General features: G+C 33.3%; 1 protein-coding gene across 2 annotated transcripts in view; it reads left to right on the top strand.

Annotated features, from left to right (window-relative positions):
• The first annotated feature begins 2,260 nt into the window (after positions 1-2,260).
• The window catches only part of LOC124373340 (disks large-associated protein 5-like), a 51,715-nt gene continuing 29,547 nt past the window's right edge, over positions 2,261-24,428 (top strand). Inside the window, exons 1-6 of one of the 2 annotated variants that reach the window (XM_046831725.1) lie at positions 2,261-2,722; positions 9,768-10,114; positions 11,042-11,151; positions 12,826-13,069; positions 16,926-17,020; positions 17,754-18,003. In XM_046831725.1, the coding sequence (XP_046687681.1) occupies positions 2,545-2,722; positions 9,768-10,114; positions 11,042-11,151; positions 12,826-13,069; positions 16,926-17,020; positions 17,754-18,003 (1,224 nt within the window). In that variant the 5' untranslated portion in view covers positions 2,261-2,544. The remainder of the gene's footprint in view (positions 2,723-9,767; positions 10,115-11,041; positions 11,152-12,825; positions 13,070-16,925; positions 17,021-17,753; positions 18,004-24,428) is intronic. The other variant, XM_046831722.1, reaches the window with a different exon arrangement.

The raw sequence follows: 24,428 nt of genomic DNA, 5'->3' as shown, positions 1-24,428 counted from the left end.
TAGTTTTAAGTGTTTATTGACTAAATTTACATTTTTTAGAAATCAGAAAAGATTTGAAAACTGCAACTGGAGGTTCCAATAATATCTACGGACCTACCGGCTATTAAAATTTATTGTTTCATTTAACCGAACAGTGGTTTCAGGGCGTGATAGTGCTGGCAATCAAAAACCCTCACGAGAAAAAGTTGTATACTGTTTATTATTAGTATGACATAATTAATGATTAGATGTTGAAGTGGTTAGAGTTATGTGGTGCAATTAAATCAGCGCTAATCTCACGAGCATGCAACGACATTCCACTCCAATCACAAATTTTAATGTGATCTAGTTTTAGTAGTTTCTTTAGTATATATTTCACTTTGACTCTACATTCAATGATGTGAACACAGAACTTGAAATCAGAGCTAAGGCAAATAAAGAAAGGGACTGTAAAATATTTAGAAACTAAGTTGCAAATTTCCAAAGGGTTAGATCTAGAGTATTTATTACAGTTAATGTTGGATGAGATTTCTTTATTGTTTTTTAATGTATTATTCTCATTATTCCAGAAAGCTCGTAGGTTTGAAAAATAACTTAATCAATATTAATTTGACAATATTAATGTTCTAGATATATAATTATATCTTATTCCAAGAGCATAGAACTAAGGTAGTCAGTCTGATTGAGTGAGGGATTTGTGTAGAACTTGTGTATTATCCTCTTATTTATTACAAGGGTTTGAGGCGGGTCATCTAAACTGAAAAGCCATAAGACCTTGTTAATATATATATATATATATATATATATATATATATATATATATATATATATATATATATATATATATATAAACATTATAAATATCAATCAAATAAATCAGGATTGAATTTATCGTTAATTTCATTAACTTATGTAACAATTCCACAGTTAAGTCTAAGTGAAGGTTTAAATTAATGTTTTCATATGTGTCTAATGTTTTAAAACCGTTCTGAATTTGTATCAGTGGAATGCCTCTATTCAGAGCGGAAAATGTGCTCCTTTATAACACTTTATAAATAACCCTGTATTGTCCCTGAGGGTTGGGTTTTGGACCCCACTCCTTTTTATTACGGTTAATGGCTTGCACCTGCATGGTCATTCTCTGCTCTTAGCGTATTTCAACTGATTACAGTTGACTACATCTGGAAAAAAATACTCACACAGTGGCTCGAGGAGAAGAACAGGTCTTTGCTTTAGCAAGGGGGTGGGTTGGATTAAATAAACTACAGTTTAATTAATCAAAAACATAAATATTGCATTTCATTCTTCTAAAACGTTATGGTTTGGCTTACAATGAAGTCAACGATTTGGGATTTCGGTTGGTTATCACGATGACCTGGATTAAACAGTCTGATACTGTTTATATTAAAATTTCTAGGGTTATTTGTTTCATTCGCAAACTGAAGCCATCTGAAAAAATGAAGCCACTGAATAATGGAATAATAGAGCCCATTTAAAAGTCACTCTTATGGAATATTTTTTTTAGGAAGTCTTAACTAGAGTGAATAGAATTGTCATACTACGAAGACAGGTGTCAGATTGTTGACTGTAGCTAGTCGTAGATAACACCGTAGGCCAGTTTTAATTGAGTTGGTTATTTCTACAGCGTATAGATAATATTGTTTCTACGCTGAAGTAAACCTAAACAGGGGAAAACAGGTATCGAACAAGAACTGATGTTTATTCATACAATCAGAAAAGCCATGTTTTTGACGTTCTTTGGTGTAGATTTAAGAAGACACAGGATCGTCATCCAGGTTCCAGTATATGTTCAACAAACTCACCTCAAACATGAAGAATCTCAATTAAACAAATATTAAAGTGACTCTATAAAATAAACTCTTGCTGATCCCATTTATTCACCTGAGGACATGATAATTATTTTAACGAATTTATTTACAACGCCTTCTTCGAACATTTTAATATAATATGTTTTATAAGTGTCTGGTTAGGTGTTTATCCTTAAGATTAAGACGCCGTCTATTCTCATTGATACCAAGGACGAAGAATCAAGTAAGTATATTCTGTCTGTCCTATCTTACGTGATAAACCTGTTTTGTGATGTATTTAAAGTTATAAGATAAAATTGTATTATGGTTTCAAGTTGGCTTTGGATGTGTACTTGGTGTCGCTCACTGCTCATTTGAATGTCTATGTCAACTCTAGTAGATTTTTATTTTTACTCTATGATTGTCTTCTGTTATTTTAAAAGTTAACCGTTTCTCTTTTCTCTCACCCGAGTTCGCTGACGTTAGCGCTTCTTAACCGCCAAAATGTTGAGTGCAGCTGTATTAATCTGACTTCTTTATGTGATTAAAATTCATGATAAATAAAGTAGGAATTTTCGAGACAGATTCAAGCAAGACTAATTAATTATCAGTGTTTGTTGTGTGCACATATTTTCGTTGATATTGTAATGTACTCATAATTGTTATAGTTTCTGAATTTATTATATTCGTAAATTATTCTACACAATTATAACTTGATTTCACCCTAGTTAACAATTAAGTTTTGTTATTTAGTAATATGGATAACCGAGCCTACTTGAATATGTATAAAATCAGACCCTCCAGATTTGGAAATGTAGGTGTTAAGCGACAAGAGGGACAAAGACAAAAACTAAATTTAGACAGACATGCTAGGAGAACTAAGAATTTTAATGCAAACAGAAATATTTTAAATGAAGGCTCAAGTGTTACTGAAGGTAGGTAGGATACTATTTCAATATAGTTAGCCCTTATAGTCTATAGCACAATTAGAAATCTGTTTAGACATAGAGTATGTGTAGACTATATTCTCAATTGGTTAAGCATCTAACTCATGATCTTAATACTCTGAGGTTCAGACTATTTCCCAGGGTTTATTTTTAAAAATTTGAAAGTATTGTCTTCATGCCCAGTAAGTCAATAGGACACCTTACCAAGTCAAGGTAATCTAGCTCCCACTTGCCTTGCAATGTAGTTCCTGACATCATATAACTACTAGTAATAATTTTAAAGCTAATTATTGATGACAGATGAATTGAAAGGATCATAGGTTTTAGGACATTTGCCATTGTTAATGTTACAAAATATCACATTATACTTTTAGTAATGAAATCGGGGTGACTTTAATAAACGGCTTACACTCGTTATTAAATTGCTATTATCGAAGAATTCAATATATTATCTAACTTCGATATGTAAAAATCGTATACAATAAGAGTCTTAATAAATTAATGTAACAAGAAGAATCTAGTATATTGCAGTTTTAAAAACATAAACTTAACAATAACATTGCAAAACAAAACCAACTATAGATTAAGATATCAAAGAAATCTCACAGTAGCCTATTTATAACTTGCCAAGCTTGATATCAATGAGTAACCGCTTTTGTGGAATGGAGGAAAGAATTCTCATCATGTGTTACCAGGAGCCAAACCTATATGTTGAAGCCACTTAAACAAATCCTGTCATTTGTGAGAAATATTTAATATATTTTTCTCACATTTATAACCATTTTCAAGATTTAAATTATTAATTACTAGTTGTTGTTTATTGTTTACATAAAAATTACGGTACTTATGCACTATACGGACCCCACCTGTTTTTACAAATTGGGCACAGTTAGGAGGATAAAAAAATATGTACCGTAAAACCGTCTTGACCCGGACACTTATTATTGTTTTTACAGCATTACGTGTTTAATTTTTAATGTATTACTATGAAACGTTTAAGATATTATTAATTAGTTCTTTATTATTGTATTGATGTGTTATTTACATTATCCAGAATGCAAAATAATTAAAAAAAATAATTGAAAAGTGTCCGGGTCAACCAGGCAAAACGTTGTTGACCCGGACACTACGTATAAATGCATTATAAAATGTGAACTAACCTCCTACGTCCGATCCCGGACACATAAATGAAGATATCAGCTTGTTTACAACATTACTAATTGGTTAGAAAACGATCTGAAAACATTTGGTCTGATGACAAGGAGAATAAAAAAAATTGAGGTCTGATACAAAGAGTATAAAATTTATTGTTTAAAATGAACACGTTACTACATATAGGTAAACAACAAAGGAGTTTTACATTTTAATTACTGGACATTATATGCATCAAAACTACATTTGAACTTAATAGATACTAATTAATCTATCATTTTTATAATTGAAAGTTGGCAGTCCAACGTTTCTCTCGACTTGGTCGTAGTCGACAATAGATTTGTCCTCTGGTTCAGGCCACTTAAAAATGAAGTTTCCCACATTTCTGACAAACTTAATGTGAAGTCCTTGGCCAGGAGCAACATCTTCAACCACACCAACATAATGTTTGATAGTTTTCTTCCCCGGGAATTTAATTAGAAGCCAGTCACCAACACAAGGGTCTTTAAAAACTAATTCTGTGTCATTTTCGACCGGGCCTTCAGGTTCTGACAAGTGAAACTCATCGGACGAATCTTTTAATGAAAAATGTCCATCTTCACTTGAACTAGAGTTGTATCTTAACCTCTTTCGTGATGGACACTTGTCTTGGCAGCTGGTAGAAGGGCCTGCTATATTTCCATCTCCATCAATGTCCTGAACGGAAATACTTAGGCCTGGCGAAACGTTGATTTTTTTCTTCCTAGGCACTTTCTGAGACAATGTCCCGTGTCGTTTCTTGGAAAGGAATTCAAGGACAGCTTCACCAACTAAACTTTTACACTTTTTTGTTGGAGATTCTTCAGTGTGGTTTTTTTTATCTTTGGGGAGCTTCTTCAGAACTTGCTGAGGATCATGTGGAATTATACCACAAGTCCGGAAACCAGATTGCAAGTTCTTTGATTGGTTGTTGGAGATCGTCTCACAAAGCTTACTTAACCCTCCATCGGGCGCTAAACGGAGTTTTCCTCCGTGTATTTTTTATTATTAAAAATAGTACTACTTTTCTGATGTTAGCAGTCGTGTCCCGCAGTGTACTTCACGAGCATCTTTCGGGGAAGCGAAACAATAGCCTCCCGCTTATCTTTGTCAAAATCTGTCAGTATGAGGTCTACTTCCGTGCGAGACTGGACGATTCCTCCGTGAGCGCCCGATGTCGTGTTTGTAGTCCTTGGACGAAATCTCCTTGAGCGCCTTATAGTGTTTAGTTTTTATGGAGTAATAATCCGTGTGCGCCTAAATGTCTGACCTGTGATGGTTTCTTTTTAAGTTTTACAATATATTTTATTTCAATTTTGTGAAATGGAGAATGAAGACGAGAGACTTGTCAGTACAGTACCCGTGTGCTAGGGAACATTTCAGTACTGTTTATGGAGTGAACATTGTCGTTATAAGAACCAGAAGGAAAATGTTTTGAAACTTTGTGTAGTGTTAAAAAATGTTTAGTAAAGAATAAATTTTGATTTTAGAATAATAATTGACATTACAATTGTATAATATCTCAAGAATTGAAGTAAGTTGTTTTTGTAAGAAGTTAAAAACTAAGTTAATTTCCATATATTATTACAGAAGGTTAAACATTTTTACAATTAATTGCATTATTCCTTAAAATAAATCATGTTGTTACTATACAATAACATTTTTTTAAATTTCGAAATTCTTATTTGGAAAATTCATTACATAAGAGAGTAATTTTTATTTAAATTCTAAAAATGAATATATTACATTGTAATTAAATCAGTATGAATATTTAAACAAATAAAAACAGTTTAAACGACTATAATATCCATTATTCACTAACCTGGAGGAAACCTCCGTGAGCGCCTGATGGTGTTTCTAATTTTAAGCGCCCGATGGAGGGTTAAAAGTAGAGGAAATACATGCTTTGGAACAGATGTTAACCTCCGGTCAGCTTCTAACTTCCACTCAAGTAAGGTCTGTCTCCAAGCACCTTTTAAAGGCCTAAAAAAGGCTACATCAAGTGGCTGCAACAAATGCGTTGCATTTGGAGGCAAGCAGGCGAATTTTATGTTGTGTTCTGCACACAATCTCAACACTTCACTTGAAAAGTGGGTTGACAAGTTGTCACCTAACATGACCTTTGTCCCCTCCTTATTCTTTGCCCATGGCAAAACTATGGTTTTAAACCAATCGCTAAATGTGGCCTCGTCAATCCACCCAGTCTTCGATCGGTTGTATCTTGCTCCAGGTGGGCCTCCCATGACCCAAGTGTCATAAAGCCTTTCCGCCTTATAGCAAACGTATGGAGGCAGCAGCTCACCAGAAGCAGTGCCAGCAAACATGATTGATACGGCACTTTTGGACGAATTCATGATTCTTTCGGGGTATTTTGTGCCCCTTTTAAAAATACATTTCTCCGAGCCCGGATCATCACTAAGGTTGGTCTCATCATAGTTCAGGATATGAGAGGCAGGTATTCCATCAGTAGTGGATTTTAAGTTGTCAAAAAATGTTGAAATGTCATCATGGTTCACTTTTGCCCTCCTGAATGTGATATTCCGGCTCATCCGGAGTCTTAGTTGTGGATGTCTGCTCAAAAACCCATTTACCCACTCTTCGCCTGGAATGTTGTTTTTGAACAATGGGATAATACGTCCTTCTTTTTCTAAATATAACCTAACAACTAATCTTAAATCTAACCTAGAGAACGGAAATCCCCATTCCGCAACCTTTTCAATGTGAGCACATATTACATCCTCCTCGGTATCATTGAACACTGGTTTTTTACCGTGAGATCCTGTATATTTCCCGGATGAGTGGTCACTTAATGTGGATTTAGGGAGATTGTACTTTTTAGCAGCAGCTCTCACTGAAAGTTTTTTGTCTTTTATTTCCTGTACGGCTTTGTTAATTAGTTCTAGTCTTCCTTTAGCGGCACTCATATTCACTAATTCACTTTAAAACTGAATTAAGTTAACTTATAAAGGATAATAATAATCACTGAAAACTAAACATAAATAGGATAAACACCAGTACGGGAAGAATACACTGTGCAAACGAAAATGTTAGGTTAACACAATGACGTACTGAAGTGGAGAATTGGCGGGTAAAGTCGTGACAGCGAAATTGGCGCTAAGAATATCGGCAGTCGGTGTGTCCGAGTCAAGAATGGAATTCGTTTAAGTCAAATATTATTTTTCTGTAATGAATTAAATCATAAAACCATCGATATGTTGGCTGCGATAAAGTAGGGAATCGAATAACATCGTTCAGTTTCGATTAAATATCTTACTTTCGATGTTATATGTCTTAGCCAGACAAATTTTTTTTTTTGCTGTCATAACATTATGTTGGTCATACTGGTAGAGAATAATAACTAAACCAATGACAGTTACAGTGATTATACAGTTCTTTTGTACATTTCATAACAATTCAAATGTGATCTGTTGTAAAAGGTTATGTTGACTAGTGATTTCACAAGAATTATTTTTAACGATCGCGGCAGGGCCGTCCGGGTCAACCACCCCTGTCCGGGTCAAGACGGTTTTACGGTAGGTAGCATGAATATGAATGTATTTACAATAATGAACAGATAGAGAGAAAAAATGGTTACTGTGTATTGGCATCATCCCAGAAGGCTACGATGAGCAGCTAGCAACGCATCAAACCTATTGCCTCCGGTCTCCACTACTGCCGACCACCACATGTATTCCGCCAAGTAGATATCCAGATGATGCCGATCAGTTCCCCTTTGGACCTTATTGCACCACTTTGCATATGCCTCAGCACAGTACTGCAGCGTTTGATAAGTCCTTTCATGTAATGGCTTGTAGGTTTTGGAATGCCCTTCAGCAAACAATTACTTCCATCGATAGCTGTTCCTGGTTTGTGGCGAAACTGAAAGATCTATCTTAAGCGGTTAGCCGAGGCAGGTCTGGTCTGAGATGCTGTGAGCGTAACACTGACAGAGGGGTAAATGTGAGATTGTGTGTGGTTAGGACTCATTACCAATAACTACTTTAGTTTTCTGTATGTATTAACAGTGTAATTTTATTTTATAAGTTTTTAGAATTACAGAATAAGTTAACTTATTAATTTGTTAAATTTAAATTTTATCATGTTAATATTAATTAATATTATATTAATTTCACCACGTGCATTGTTTAAATGTAATTATTTCTTTAATATTTTATTCTTAAGGTAATACTTAATTAATGTTTTAAATTTTACGTTGTCGCAGGTTAAGTGTAAGAAAGGGCCATGCGGCCCTAACTTTGCCTGTATAAATAAAGAATTTTTCATTTCATTTCACTTCACACTACCCCACATTCTTTCTACCCGCTGTGTGTTGGCTTCAGTTTCGGGATCTATGAAGTTGTAGCTGTGGTTGATTGAAAAATGTTCAAATCCAGCACTTTCCAGTTCACCGGTTTTGTATCTTTTCCAGCAGTCAGACATAATTGTACTACCTGATTAAATATGCTCCAGAATAGCAGCCATAAGTGTAGCGTACCAAAACGAAACTCCACTTTCTTCTTGCTCGGTCTGACATTGCATTTCCAAAAAGGGTATTGTTTGTTGAAATACTTCATAGCATGTCCTCCTTTGCATAATATTGTCACGGGCTGCAGACCTTGCGATAGGAAAAAACCCACGGCTTCTTCCTCTGTAAACGGCAGCTCCCAAATCAGCATAGCGACGCATTGGAATGACTGTACTGTCGCGCGGTATATGCCGATGGCTTTTATCAGGCAGTGGCTCATGCGCCCGCTCTGCATTTCCACTATCTAGCCTCCTGACGTAGGTTAGGTTAGATTTTTTATGATAGTAATTTAACATAACCTCACTGTTCCCGATTTGTAAAAAAATATGTGGGGTCCGTATAGTGCATAAGTACCAAAATTACTATAACTAATAATTTGAAATCATATGCTAAGTTAAATAAATTGTAATATCAAATTATTCCTTCGGATAAAATAATTGAACCATTCGACAATATCAATCAAATAAAGAGTGTAGGCCGCTTATTAAAGTCTGAAATCTATCCCCTTCTTCAGGTGTCCAAAAACCTTAAGGCCTAATTAATGTTAAGCATTCACAGAATTTAGACTAAGTGGTAATGAATTAGCCCTAATCAAGGTTAACAACAGCATAATCATGTCACTGCAGGGAACAAATATACTAAACACCACATCAGTATCCACTAGGAATCAGTGAAAGACAGGGAAAATTAGTATGGACACTTGTTGTGGCAAGGTGGCATGTCATCTAACACAAAAAGGGATTACCTTGTTTTTATGCTAAGTAATGATTCTTTGATTGAATCTAGATTTTTATTGATTTTCCTAAATCACTACACAGAGATATAGATAGATTATCCCTACCTAAGATTTCTACCCAGAGCATTGAAATTTACATGTGTATTTAATGGCACGGTATTGATGAAGCATGTCCTATTTTACATGAGAACCTCATGGCACAAGTTCACTCATTTGGTAGTGATTCTGAGAAATTTTCAAACCCTCCTTGTATACGGTCATGTATCTCAAATGCTGTTTTATACTTACCAAGGTGTTACACTTGCTGGTGGGTCAGAGCTTTAACTCTTTCGGTTATATAATATACATGCAAAAACAGTTTAAATTAACAAAGCAATAAAAAAAATGTTACATTTGTTTGGTAGAAAATTTACTACTACAGTTCCATTAGCAAACTGTATAACATTCACAGAGATTGTTAAGTAATGCTTGGTAATGAAAACATTGTAATATTTTATAAGTAACTCTCATGATACTCAAATTCATCAATTTTAACAAGTGTAAAGTTAATCAACATTTTTATTTGCTTGCAATGTTACAACACAATTTGTGTTTTATTTCAGATCCAGTAGAAAAGAAGCAGCCCGACCAAGAGAGAGTGGATCGTAAGCAAGCACTATTAAAATTTAAGGCTGAAAAAGAAGCAATAAAAAAATTGCTAAAAGAAAAGGCTCGCCCACCTTTCAAGGTGGGAATCCCTCATCACGGTTCATCCCCAGTTTTAAAAGATCTATCTAATATCAAGACGAAAAACAAGAAGCAACCCACAAATTTACCAGTTAAATCCCAACCAGAAATGAGGATGACAAGAGCCAGAGGGAAAGTATGCCAGGGAAGTTCTCAGAACCCAATGAAAGTGTTTCACAAATCTCCAGTGCGGATGTTTCCTTTTAATGATAGAAAAACTTTGGTGAGTAACTTAAAAATATTGTTATTGTTATAACTAAACATAGCAAACCTATAATATGAGATATCGAACAGATTGGCTTTACACCAGGTATGTGGTAACCTTTATAAATCAGAAATGTCATGTCATGTGAAAAACATTTGTTAGGAAATTACTGCCTAAATAGAATTGTTTGCTTTTTGTCAAGGTATGGCACTTCATTCTCCTGTCTATCTTTTTTTCTAGTACTGTACTGGGAGCTCTCACTGTACTGAGACATATAAGGTCTCTTATGGCTTCCAGAGTAATAGGATTTTCAGTCCTTGGGCGTTGGAGCTGTCTCCTGCTGAGATTGCATGGTACAGCCACCACGAAGAGAGAGGGATAATGGATACTATTTTAGTCATGTAACCTTAGAAGAAGAGGAAAGCTTTCTCTGTTTAAACCTTTACCAGTCAAAAGGGGTAGGGGATAGCATTCCTTTAAATATAGGCTTTGCAAAAATCTTCAATACTAAGAAGGCCTCCACCAACTCCCAACAATCATCGTTCACGGTATATTTCCTTTTAGTTGTCCATTTTTAAGTGACAAAAGTCGGTTTTACTATATTCAATGTTGGTACTTCTAGAACCAACGAATGTAGGTATAAACTAACCAGAAGTGAAATCTTCTAGGCCAATTCTCCAGCATGTTGCTCTGATTGCATTAACTCTAGCGATGTTCAAGTACAAATTGAGACTTTTGTTTCCATGGCTAGTGTAGGCTATGTCGTGTAGTGAGTAGTTACAGAGTATTAAAGGGGAAAGAGAGGCACATAGCTGCATGACAGTGGTATGGCCTTAGCTATGCTATATTACCTCTATTTATAACGCGTTTTATAAGTTATACACCTGATGGGTGGTTGCTGAGAATTTTAGTAATAATTTAAATAATAAGTGTCTTTATTTTCAGTTCAACTTCAATCTGAACAAAGAAGTGAAATCGAAAAGGTTAACATCACCTCAAACACCAGTAGTTCTAAAGAGGTCAGCTCAGAAGAACATAAAATCATCCAGACAAGTGTAAGTAAATATTTGTGTAAGTGTTAGCTTGGCTGTTCCGTTATTGAGAATATTCTTCTAATAATGATTCTGTTGATAAAGTTGGTAATATTAACCGTTCGCACGCTGCTAATGAATTCTGCAATCTTCCTTTAACACAAAAACATCTATAAGATATATATTTCTTTAAGTTCAAAGCTAATTTTTATTATAAATATGCCATAAGAGGTAAACGCAAAACATATAAAACAAGGATTTTTAGTTAAAATTAGTATATTTACTGATAAAAATCTAAAAAGGGTATTTATCACGTTAATTTAATCTAAATTCAAATTCATGGTACAATTCAATAAAAATGAAAAATTATATAAACTATTGATTATTAGAGCAGTTTCTTATCTAAGCTTTCTTAGACAAGCTATATCACCTTATCTTATTATAGGGTTTAAGCTGAAATGAAAATTTTCTAATAAAAATGCTACAAGCTCTTCAGAATTTTTAGCAAAAATATTTGTCTTGTAGCACTTATTAAATAGCATTAGTATTCTGTGAGAGATTACAATAATAATTATCGAAAAACAGTCTGAAGTTCTATAATACTTAGCCTCCAGAACCAATATTTACATTAGTATATGAAGTGTTATTAAAATATTTAAAACCTCAATTATTTCAAGATTTTTGTGGAGAGGTTTTATTAAAAGCAGCATGGTTAGGAAATAAAGTTCTAAATTTTTTGTAAAAATTACAAAAAAATCTATTCTCTTAATTTAAAATACAAAATTAAATTAAATAATATGGTCATTTTTATAAACCAAGTTACTTTTAACAGCAGTTTATCTTTTAAAAAACTAGACCCTACCAATATCATCTATCTGTAGCCTTCTTTGATTTGTTAAACACCAATGTTTAAACCTCAGTGAAAGAATTCTTTTCTATTAGTACCTTCAATAGAGATCATTAACATTACTTAGATTGGTTATGCTTTTAAAACCTTTTACAAATGTCTGACATTTCAAAATAAAATCTAACTATAACATAACCTAAAATCTCCAGTACTAGTTACAGAAACCAAGACGTTTAGAAGCGCACTACGTTCTTTTTTTTCGTATGTGGTAAAAAAAATTTGGTGCTAAGGTAATGTTATTCACCAAAGTATGCCTGGTATCAATGATATGGCATCAATTGGTATGCAGGATTGAGAAGACGCTGGCAGCAAAAGAGGTAGCCATAGGTGTCTTTTTGGACATCGAAGAAGCCTTTGACAATACGGGCACTCAGGTGATTATCAATGCTGTCTCCAGACATGGTATTGATGGTCAAATATATGACTGGATAAGGGCCTTGCTCACAGACAGGGTGGTTGTTACCACCCTTATGGGAGCAAGTGTCAGTGCAAGGACTACGAGGGGCTGTCCACAGGGCGGCGTCCTTTCTCCTCTCATGTGGAACCTAGTGGACGACCTGCTAATGTCTTTGAACAGTAGCGGTGTCTTTGCACAGGGTACGCAGATGATATTGTGATTATTGTGAATGGCAATTTCAACACAACAGTCGCAGAACTGACCAATGCTGCTCTAAATTTGGTGGGAAACCGATGTGATGGGGTGTTTTCAAGATTGTTGTGGCATATCAGGATGTAGTTTTGATAAAATTACACATTGATTTGTTCTTGACTATGTTTTGTTTATTGTACAGATTGCCACCAAAGGTTGCTAAACCAAAAGTGAAGGCTAAACCTTCTACTTCATCTACGGATTCTGAATTAGCAGTCCCCTTACCAACTCCATCAGAAGTAGAAGAGGAAGTAATTAGAGATCTAAGAAATCAGATGCTGATTATTGAGGAAACCAGTCTTAATGCTGCCGAAGCTACAAGGACAGAAAATTCGAAGGTTGACGAAATTGCTGAGATATCTACAAAGAAAGAGCCAAACTTCTCAGTACGTAGGCTTTTGTTTTATCTCATTTACCTTTGTAGTCAAAAACTTGTTAGGAAAGGTTTCCTATTTAAAAAAAATTATTTTTCCATTATTCAATTAATAAAATTTGAGTGTTGCTGAGTTCTTTTTAGGCTGAGATAAATGTCAATTAAATTAAACCTTTCAATTCTGGCCAATTTTTGAAAAATATCTAACAATTTTGGTGATTTACTGCAATGTGTCTGCTAAAAATCTCAGCACTATTTTACCTTTTTTCAGACCGTTGTGAAGAAATTATTTTAAACCAATTTAAAAATTTTAATTTATATTTATTTAGCATGAAATATATATCTAACAACACAATAATAACTGTGATAAATAATTATACGTGAAATATGTTATACTGAAAACCATATTTTTCAAACACTTTATTTATGTGAGGTGCATATAAAAAAATAGTAAGCACTTATATGATTATTTATACAAACATGTAGTGTACGAGCAACAACACAAAATTTCATTAATTTATCTAGTAAATAAATAAAATATGGAATTAAAATACCTTATATGTTTTTAACATTCAAAGTTTATTTTAGTATTACTAGTAAAAGTCAAACTAAACAGAGCTAAAATTCAATAAAAACTGAAATAAAAGAAGCAGCTATAATACAACATAAAATTTAGTAATAAAGAAACAATAGTGCAATGCTCACTCAACAATAAACTGCATAGTTAGTCAAATTCATTTACAGCTGATTTCCATATTTATGTTGCAAAACCACTAATTGTATGTCCTATAGCATTTTGTAAAACATTGTACAAATATTAGTTTACAACTGTATTAGAAAGATTGATTCTTTGTGACCGCTTGGGTATAGCACAATAAACTTGTGAAACCTTAATAATTCTTTACCCAATCAATTCCTAAATGGGTCAAAATCTGTTATATGCCCACAACTCTTATTTTGTTTTCATTACAGTTGTTAAAACAATTTCATTGATTATATTATGTATTAATAATGTACTGAAAATCAGTTTTATGGTGTTATCAGTGAAACTATCAAATGTCTTATAATTTTTTAGATACAAATAAAAAAATTGATTATTACTGTCTTTTTAAGATATTGTGATTTTAGTAAAACACCTTTTCCTTCCCTAAAAACACTTTAAGAATTACCAAAAGTATTGTCTTTTATCCATATAGCTAGATATTTTTTCTGAAATTAGAACAGTTTTCTTACATTATAAATGATTTGAAAAGGTACAACATTTTTTTAAATTGAAAGTTAAGCCCGTCCGGAGTTCTTGGAATATATTTAAACACTCATTTTGACAAACTTTTAACTGCCTATGATAACGAGATAGGAAAATGTAAAATTTGGTATATTTCCTTATATATATATATGGAAGGATTAAAAATGTAAAGTTTTTCAAAATCTGATATAGTGGGTGACATGGCCTGAATGATTTCATCTGGAATGACCCTAATTTCAATCTCCTCACTCAATCCTTTCTCATTGCTCCAGGATGAACTTTTATCATTGCCTTCAATAGGGACGTCAGATGGACCATTACCATTATTCATAATATATTTCCTCCCCTCTGTGAGGTTAGTTATGGTCATTAGTAGAAAAGTACTCTTATAGGAGCATTTTCAGGAACCCTGATGTAGAATAGAAAACTTTCCACAGCACCTTTGAGAAAACTTATAGTAATTTAGAAAATGACAATTTTTTAATGATTTTATATGTTTAAAATTTTAAGTGAGACTACTCTGGGGCAGTCCTCTTTCATCTAAGAAAAGATTCATCCAAATTGGTTGAGTATTTAGGAAAAATCATTCATCATACCGCAAATAAAAAAGTAACATTAAAAACCAATATAAGTTCCCTTTTGAAGTCAGTTATTAACCCTTTTAACCCCGACGTCCGTACTATACGGACGTCGTAAAAATGGCGTCAACTCCCGACGTCCGTATAGTGCGGACGTGCACTTTTTATTACTTTACTGGCCACCTATTTCACCAAATGCTTTGAAATTTCACAGACTTGTGCACAAAGATATTTTGCATCGAAATATATTAGTTTGTAATGGTTTGACTTCGTATTTTGTCAGTCTGTGACTGAGCAATTGCAGTTCGTCTCGACTGACTGCTCACGCTTGTTGCAGACAGCTGTATATCACGTGGTTGTGAATATTCTGTTTTCTTCACAGTTTTAGGTTAAAGCCGTATAAAGTACGGCAGTTAAAGTTTAGTTTATTATTTGTTTTATTTCAAAATGAGTAAAAGACATCGTTCAAAGTCTCCCGTAAGTGAAAATACAATAATTAGTAACCTAGTTGCAAATGGTGTGGATGTGATTAGTGACGACGATTTGAGTGATGGATATCTTGAAAATTTACATTTTGTAGTGATGTAAATATTGTTTTAAAACTTTTTTAAAATTTAGATTATGAACAGTTTTAGTTATTTTGTCATAAATAACTTTGGTTTTATGTTTATTTTAAGTACTGTGAATTTCAAAGGTCTTGTTACATTGCCTTGCCCAGAAATGGCAAAAAGAAAAATTTACACGGCTTTACAAAAATTGATGTTACTCCACTTGTAAATAAGGTAGGCCTATAATTTTTGTTTCCTTTTATTAAGGATTAAATATATCATAAAGTAAATGGGTATTTTTGTGTCAAATATTTTTTTATCTATATGGTTTCCATGATCAAACTTGAAATTTTTTCATTTTTATTTATTTTTTTATATATGTATATGCATTTAAAAAAATTACTTAAAAATAATAATTTTATTTGTATATTTCTGTAAGCTACATGTATAAAGAAGTAAAACAAAAAAAGAACTACATAAATATCTTAAAAAATAACTGAGTTATGAATTTTTTACAAAACCCTTACATTTTGTCTGAAAATGGCTTGGGATTTCTGGCACATCACTTGATTTAATGGCCGGGGTTAAAAGGGTTAACTTCCTGAATTTTCCGCTGAATTTAGTTTACTTTTAAAATCTTTGAACTGGCACCATTTTGTAACGGATAAAGCTTTTGAATTGCGGTTTTCAACCTATGATTATATTAAAAAATCCTACTAACTTCTCGTGGACCGTTCTCATAGAAGAATAGCAGGTAGGATTAACCTTTTAAAGTCCTAATTTGCGGCATGGTGTACTTTTAATTAAGACCTTTAAAATGGTATACACAATGACCTATACTTACATTTAAGATTTTCCATGGATTCCTTATGGGCCGTGCTCCTAAGGTGGTGAAGAGCTACTTCGAATAGTTCAATTTTATGCCCTATGTCAGTGTACAATGTTTTATGTTTGTACGTTTATGAGTACAGAAGATATTGGAAAGTTTCAAATCTTTTCAGTACCCCTTTATGTACAGGGTGTTCAGTAAAGTGTTCCAATACTTTGAGATTTCGTTCTACATATAAAAATGAGCAAAAACGTTCGTATGAAGGTATGTCCTAAAATCTTTAGTTTTCCATCTATGTCTGTATGTTTTTTATTAAGAAAATTATATATTTTTTGAACCAGTAAAGATAAAGTAATGAAACTTGAGAATTGTATCAACCTTTTTGAAAATAAAACATTAACAAAATCCTTTCACTGGTTTCAAAATGGTGGATGTTTAATCAAAAGAACTGAAAATCAATTAACGTCTGCCATTTTAAAACGGGTTAAAGGATTTTGTTAATATTTTTTTTTAAAGGTAAACACTTTTATTGAACACCCTGTATTTCTTTGAATCATGATTTTGTTGTATTACAAAAATGGTCCAGTGTTGTATGAACAGGTATATAATTCAGGACTAGCTGCGTGATCAGATTAATAAAAAGTAATTTTTTCTCTTTCAATGAATAGGAAACAACTGATGATCGTGAAAAGTTTGTTTCAACTCCAAAACAACAACAGCCCATCCAAGAATTGGAGTCTTCTGCAGTGGTTGATTTTCAACGGTAAGTTTGATTGCTCATTATTACTGAAACTGTACATTAATGTGTTGGTTAGTTTTAAACAATACTCTCTTAAACAATAATAGTGAGCTTATTTCAAATTATTTAGTGATAATATAATTTGTTAGTGTATACGTTCACAAGAAAAAAGCCTTATTTTTCAAAATGTATACAAAACTTACATGATCACTATTTTTCATATTAGTCCTCATGAAACATCATGTGTATAAAACTGTTCAATCATGACTCTTAAATACTATTGATATTATCAATCATCCTCTGCATAGTATTGTAGAAATTTCTCCCAGGTTTTTCTTTCACAATATTACTGCTTGTGGTAGAATCATAATATATCCTTTGTTACATTTTGCCGTATGATGAGGTACTTACTACCTCAAAAAAATGTGTATAATGAATTAATTTTGGACTCCAGATCCTTGGTTTAAAAATCCTTGCAAATTTTCAAGGATACAGGCAATGATTTGAGATGCGAACAAAGTAAATTACTCTGGTCATTGATCCCAGAATTAGAAAAATATTGATTCTAACCTAAGAACAATTTTTAAGTTTAATTTTAAGAATCAACTTTAGGATTTAATGATGAATAGGTTCTATTAGGAACCAATGATTTAGATCCATTCTGATTGTAGATAGTTTATAGAAGGGTATACAGAGTAATAATCTACAGTAAACTTGTAAGAATTTTTAGAAATACATTATTTTATTGATGTTTTAGTTCCCGGTTAGCTGATGAGACAAACCGGCTTCTAGAGTTAGCCGACAAGTGGCAGCTGACCGCCCTTCACCAGAACTTGCCACGCGATGTGGGAGATGAGATAGACAGCCTGGTTGGTCAGACTCGGCTACTTACCAAGGACAAGTTCAATCAGTTCAAGGGTCTCATTGATGAATTTGAGAGTAACTCCTGTACCCAACGCTTAACTACTGAAGATCTTAACGGATTCTGGGACATGATGTATTTACAGGTTTGTTCACTTAGCATTTTAACAAAAATTATAAATATTTACTAAGTTTATGATTTTTATGTAGATTATCATACAACCAAACAGAGAGGAATAAAATCATTAAAGATAATTAGTAAATGATCATAAAGGCATGGAAGAACAAGGTCTACTTAATTTTGGACAATTATGTGATAACATTTAATATGGATATCTTTGAAAACATTTATAACAGTAATATTGTGTAACTATGCATTACTTTACATGTCAATTTCTATCATTAAACAGTGGAGTGCTTGGGGAAGAGGGTGATGAAAATGTTTGATTTAATTTGCACATGTGACCTGTAATCTATATATATAAAAATGAATGTTTGTATGTTTGTCCTTTATGGAATCGTGAACTATTGGACCGATCATGATGAAAATTTGTACGTATATGTATTTTTCCACGGAGAAGGTTTATAAGCTATGCCCATCCCTTTCCCGATTCAGGATTCCGCCCCACTGGTTACAGAAATACCCATAAGAAATGCATTGCAGCAAACATATGTTAACGTCTTTTCAAATTTTTAATCAGCTGTTCTTTGTAAACATATATTACACTTATAGTTTTAAAGCATAGAGTAAGCTTAAGAGAAACGACAAATTTTGTTTAAACTGTTTTTGCAATCACTGTTAAACATAGACTTTACTATCCAGATAATACAATTCAAATTTGACGTAAAAATTCACCTTTAACTGCAATATTTATTTAATATAAACCATGCTCATGCTTGATCAGAAGAGTAATGCAGATATCATAATTACTATCTTACGTTGGCTACAAATATAAAGAATGTTATAAAATCAACCTTAGTTGTTTTTTTTGACAGAAGTATGGTTCTCAAAACTCCGTGTGTACATATTCTCTCGATCGAGACAACAAAGCAAGCTCAATCGTGGCATCGGAGATATAACTAATTTAATCTAAAATTTATTATAGTAAAAAAAAAAATTTACTAAGTAATATAAGGACTTCGGTTCTTAAGATTTGCGTGCGAAGCCGTGGGTAACAGCTAGATAGAGGCAGGAATATGGTACATACCTTCATAATACGCCCAAGAGGCTCACGATGGAACGACTATCAATTATCTCAGCAATGTTTAGAATGTGATAGAAAAAGAATAAGTGAATATAGTGTACTGTTTTCAACGGGAAATTGCGTGCGAAGCCGCGGGCAACTTTTGCAAAAAATTATTGAAATGCGCAGCAAAGCGCGCCGGGCCCGCTAGTTATTAAATAAAATATCTGGCCAAGTTTACTAAGCAAATATTTTAATATTGTTTTGAATGTAAAGTTTAATTGATACCTAAAAATATGATACTACAGTATAACTAAAGTTTTAATCAGTACCTTTAGTAGTTGGTATAAAGTTTAGGCAATTATTAAGAAACCTACAATGAGTCAAACTCTGTGTATTTTTTCAAATGTTAGTGAGGTGCCAGGCTCAGTGATCCTGAAAAAAAAACAGTTAGATGACAGAATAAAAAATTGTTAAAAGCAAATTATTTCTCTTATTTATCAACCGATTTTCTTAAATTTGGTACCATTGGATTTTGTAGTTAACTGTCTAACTAACTAAAGGTAAGAACTGTGATTTTGTTTTAATCCTATGTTAATTTTTAAGATATTTACGTTTAAAATTTTTTTAAAGTCCCATTTTGAAAGTAAAGCCTGTAAAATATGATATATATATATATATATATATATATATATATATACAGGGTGTATATTATGTCTGGAAACACCCAAATATATCCTTTAATAATTTAAATATAAATTTGAAACCTCTTACAATCGTGATAGAGATTGCGCATCTACTTTTTGGAACAATGTTTTGTTATGTCACACCAACGGGGGACGTCCTGCCGAGGGTATCGTGAATATTCTTAATGGAAGCCTATACCTTGTGATACATAATTTTAAAGGTATTAGCTTACTGAATTGAATGCCACAAACCGCATCTCAAGGGAATTATTCTATCAGAAAATAGAGCATTTTTAGTATTGAAAATTTACTGATGTTCAACAATGTAATTTTAACATGGTTCTTGCCACAAAATGTGTTACACTAATTTTTTAGCATTTTTTTAAATGTTCAATTAAATAAAACAAAAATTTCATTTTAAGCTGGTTCTATTAGCACAAATTTGCCAGTTTTTATTACAGTACAATTATGGAAATACCAGGGTCCCCACCCGACCGTGAAAACCGTGAAACCGGGAATAAGCCGTGAATTTCGTTCACCGTGAAAAAACCTTAAATAAGCCGTGAATTTTGTTTACATACCGTGAAAATCTCTACAACTTTTGAATAAATAAAATCAACACGGGTCGTCGTCAGACGATCATATGGGAAAGTTGACCTTCGCTATTGCAAAGTAAAAAGTAGCACGCAATGTAGGGGATAGACCACGAAGTTTGACAGGTGCTGCTATCTGAGCGATTGTACTGATAATATGGTTTATAAACAAATGATGAAAAGGAAGGGCCGGTGGGAGATGACGCTTCCGGCTCAAATCACGTGAGGCCTGTCTTTGTCTGTCGCCAGGTTCCGGGCCTTGGCTACGCTACGCGGCTGTAAACAAGGCATTCTCTGATTGAACGCGAGATTAATAACACAATTTAATTACTTGATAGATTGTCGTTTAATGTAAACACTTTTCGTATTGGAGTTTTATTGTATCAGATATAGTCTATTATTGTTTTCATAAAATAAAAAAAGTATACAAATCCTTAATCTAATGTAAGGAATTTAAATAACATTTTAACTTAATTTCATTCTATTAAATCCCTTATTTTATTTAAATATTAATGAGAAAAATGCTATTCAGTACGATATCTATATCGTTGTGTGTAATGACTGTTAACACAATGTAATAATTATAAAAAATTTTAATTTATGGTGGACAATAAATTGAATTAATTTAGGGTCTTGCGTAAATAAATAGTATAATAATGTGACGGAGCAGAACCTACACGACACATATCAATTAACGCAGCGAGACCATAACTTTATAGGCCTATATAACTGTTTTAATTACCAGTAAGGTCGTTTGAGAAAACAATTTTATTTTTCATCTCTTTAGATATTAAACGGTAGTGATATGCGTTTTCCTTATCAATAATATTTTTTATGATTCCTAAGCTGCATGGATATTACGAGTGTACACGGTTTAAATCTTTTATGGTGAATGTGTGTTTAAATTGTATAATGTATTAGTAAAATATTACAAATGAAACGTCATGTTATAAAAACGTTAGAAAAAAAACCATTGCATTTTTTCTAACCAGGAAACAACAAACGTCAAGTAACTTTGTAGTGTTAAGCTTTATTACTACAAAACTACAAATCGAGGAAGTCGTCCAAGTATAATTTTGTCGGGTTCCATACGACTACGTTAACGCTATTAATCATTTCATGCAGATGAAAAATATATCGTACAAGGTTCATTTATTGTAATGTGGTGCAGCGATGTTATGTTAAAAATAACCTTTGTTGTCTACTGTCAATGAGAGTGGAAGGGGAGGGGTATATCGTGTACTCCACTCCCCCATCCTCGGACAACAGCTGGTTTCATGTCTCAACATGAAAGATTTGTTTCCCCAGCTCGGCACTCCAATCTTATTCTTATTGTGAGAATTGATATAAAGATTTAAAGCTTTTCATTCAACTCATTCTGACACTTTCTCACGGAAATTCTTCTGTTGAAAGAGGCTTCTCTGTCAACAAACAGTGTATAGTTGAAAACTTGAAGGAGGAGAGTTTAGTCGCGTTGAGAAAAGTTTGTGACGGCGTATCAGCAGCAGGAGGATTGGAGGCAATGGAAATCACTAATGAATTAGTTCATGCTGCCAAAAATTCCCACGCCCACTACTCGGAGCACTTGGCAAAACAACGAGAAGAAATGAAAGACAAAATTAATTCTGAGAAAGAGAGGAAGTAAGCTGCAATAGAAAAAAAAGAATTGGAAGCACAAAAATTCCAGGTTTTGTCCGACGCCAGGAAAAGGGCAGCTGAGTTAGACGATAAGATACAGGAACTTAGCAAAAAGTGCAAATCGTAATTCACTTTTATTCTAGACATTTTTATCAATTTCTTTATTTATGTGTACAAATATAATTTTTTTTTGTATAAACTGGTACCAAATAACTTTTCTTATAACAAGTTGTATATAATTTTTATACATTTAACGTTTATATGTTATTTTAATTTCAATAAAATTGCCTTTTCTTATGTACTAATTAAAATGTGAACCTGTGATTATGTGAAAATTTTCCTGTGGAAGAAATTGATCGAAATAATAATAATAATGTGTTAAACAAGAAAATAATTTAATAATCACACAAGTGTACTTCATGGACTCAAACGAGTTAGCCTTAGCCAACGTACGAATCCTGTCACGCTGCATCTTGTCTAACCTGTGTCAACAAAGTTCTCTTCAGATTTCAACAAACTTGTAAGTTAAAGAAAATTATGAGCTATGTGCATGCTAATTATATTGAAATTTGTCTTTGTCATTGCTTTGATGACTGTTATGATGATGTTTTGTAAAAATAATATGCCTTGTTATATTCATTATGTAGCAAATCGCACATAAATCGGGCGCTCGCCGCTCATTGCTTGCGTCGTAACCGAAGCCTATTGTTATTTCGTTCTTTTAGACGTTTCCGTCAATTCCTGCACGACCAATGACATCGTTAGTCAAATGGGAAGAAGTTTTATATTGTATTTTACCGCTCTGCCGCGTCTGTAGTGTTTACGTCTCAACTTCGCCCCTCTCCAACACGATTTTGTTTGTACCGGTAACGTTGTTTATGAAAACTTTCCGACCTTGAATTTTAATTTTTTTAACCGTGAAAACCGTGAATTAGCCGTGAATTTGAGTATTTAGATTGAGTGGGAACCCTGAAATACTTATGTTATTGATTTCTTATTACAAATACAAAATAATGTATGCTGTTAGAAAAGTCTTACAACAAACGTTTTACCTGCATTTGGTGTCAAAGCAATTGTTCGAACTGTGTTCCTTCTACGGTTTGACAATGAGCCAATCTTGTGTAAAATGATTCGACAGAGTTGCCTAACATTTCTTCAGTTATCAAAGCAATCTCCTCTATAATCCTGTTTCTTAGGTCTTCCAAATTATGAGGCTTTCTTCTATAAACATTGGATTTGAAATGACCCCATAGGAAATAATCGATTGGTGACAAATCCGGAGATCTTGGAGGCCATTCGATTTCTCCTCTTCGGCCAATCCATTTATGAGGAAACCTTAAATCCAAATACTCTCTTACCTGTCTCCCATAATGGGGTGGAGCACCATCCTGCTGAAACCATACATTATCAAAGTATTCTCCTGATGCTATTTGAATAGCTGGGATTATTTCATTTTGGAGCATATTGTAGTAAAGTTCGGCATTTAAATTTCCATTGATGAAAAAGGGTCCAACAATTTTGTTACCTAAAATTCCACACCATACGTTCAGTTTTTGTGGTTGCTGTGAATGGGACTCAGTAATCCAATGTGGGTTTTCACTAGCCCAGTAACGGCAATTGTGCCTGTTAACATTGCCATTTAGGAAAAAAGTTGCCTCATCAGAAAATAGTATGTTGGTCAGAAAATCTCTATTGTCATCACATTTGCGCATCACAAGTTCACAAAACTCAACTCTTCTGTCGTAATCATCCTCACTTAACTGTTGGACTAAATGAACTTTAAATGGTTTGTATTTATTAATTTTCAAAATCTTACTCACAGACATAGGGTGCATATCATGTTGCTGTGCAGCTTTTCTGAGCGATGTGTGTGGGTCTTCAATAAATGTTTGCAAAACATCTAGTGCATGTTCTTCATCTGTTGCAGATTGTATCCTACCCGACTTTGGCCGATTACGTACACTCCCTGTCATTTCAAAACGCTCAATAGTTTTTGATATTGTTGAAACACTTATGAGATTCCTTTCTGGGAAAGTGTCATTAAACAAATTACAAACTTCCCGATAAGATCTTTGACGATCGCCATATCCTCGCATCATCAACAGAGTAATTCGTTCTCTTTCAGACAATTCCATTAAAATGCCAAATAAAAACTGAACTACTGTAATTAGATAACTTGTTGACAGCAATGCTTCAGAGACACTGATTAACTCGACAGGAATGATGTGACCTTTGTCCATTTGTAATTCCCAAGCTTAGACCTGTCTAGTGAAAGCTCCATGCTCAACAAACTGAAACCTGTAGACCAGATGATTAATAACACAATAATGTTTCTCATAGGCTAGTGGTAAATTTGTACTAATGAAACCAGCTTAAAAATAAATTGTTTATTTTATTTTAATTGAACATTTAAAAAATGCTAAAAAATTAGTGTAACACATTTTGTGGCAAGAACCATGTTAAAATTACA

This window comes from Homalodisca vitripennis, chromosome 1 (genome assembly GCF_021130785.1).
Source record: "Homalodisca vitripennis isolate AUS2020 chromosome 1, UT_GWSS_2.1, whole genome shotgun sequence".
NCBI lineage: Eukaryota > Metazoa > Arthropoda > Insecta > Hemiptera > Cicadellidae > Homalodisca > Homalodisca vitripennis.
This window is presented reverse-complemented; position numbering and strand designations above follow the sequence as displayed.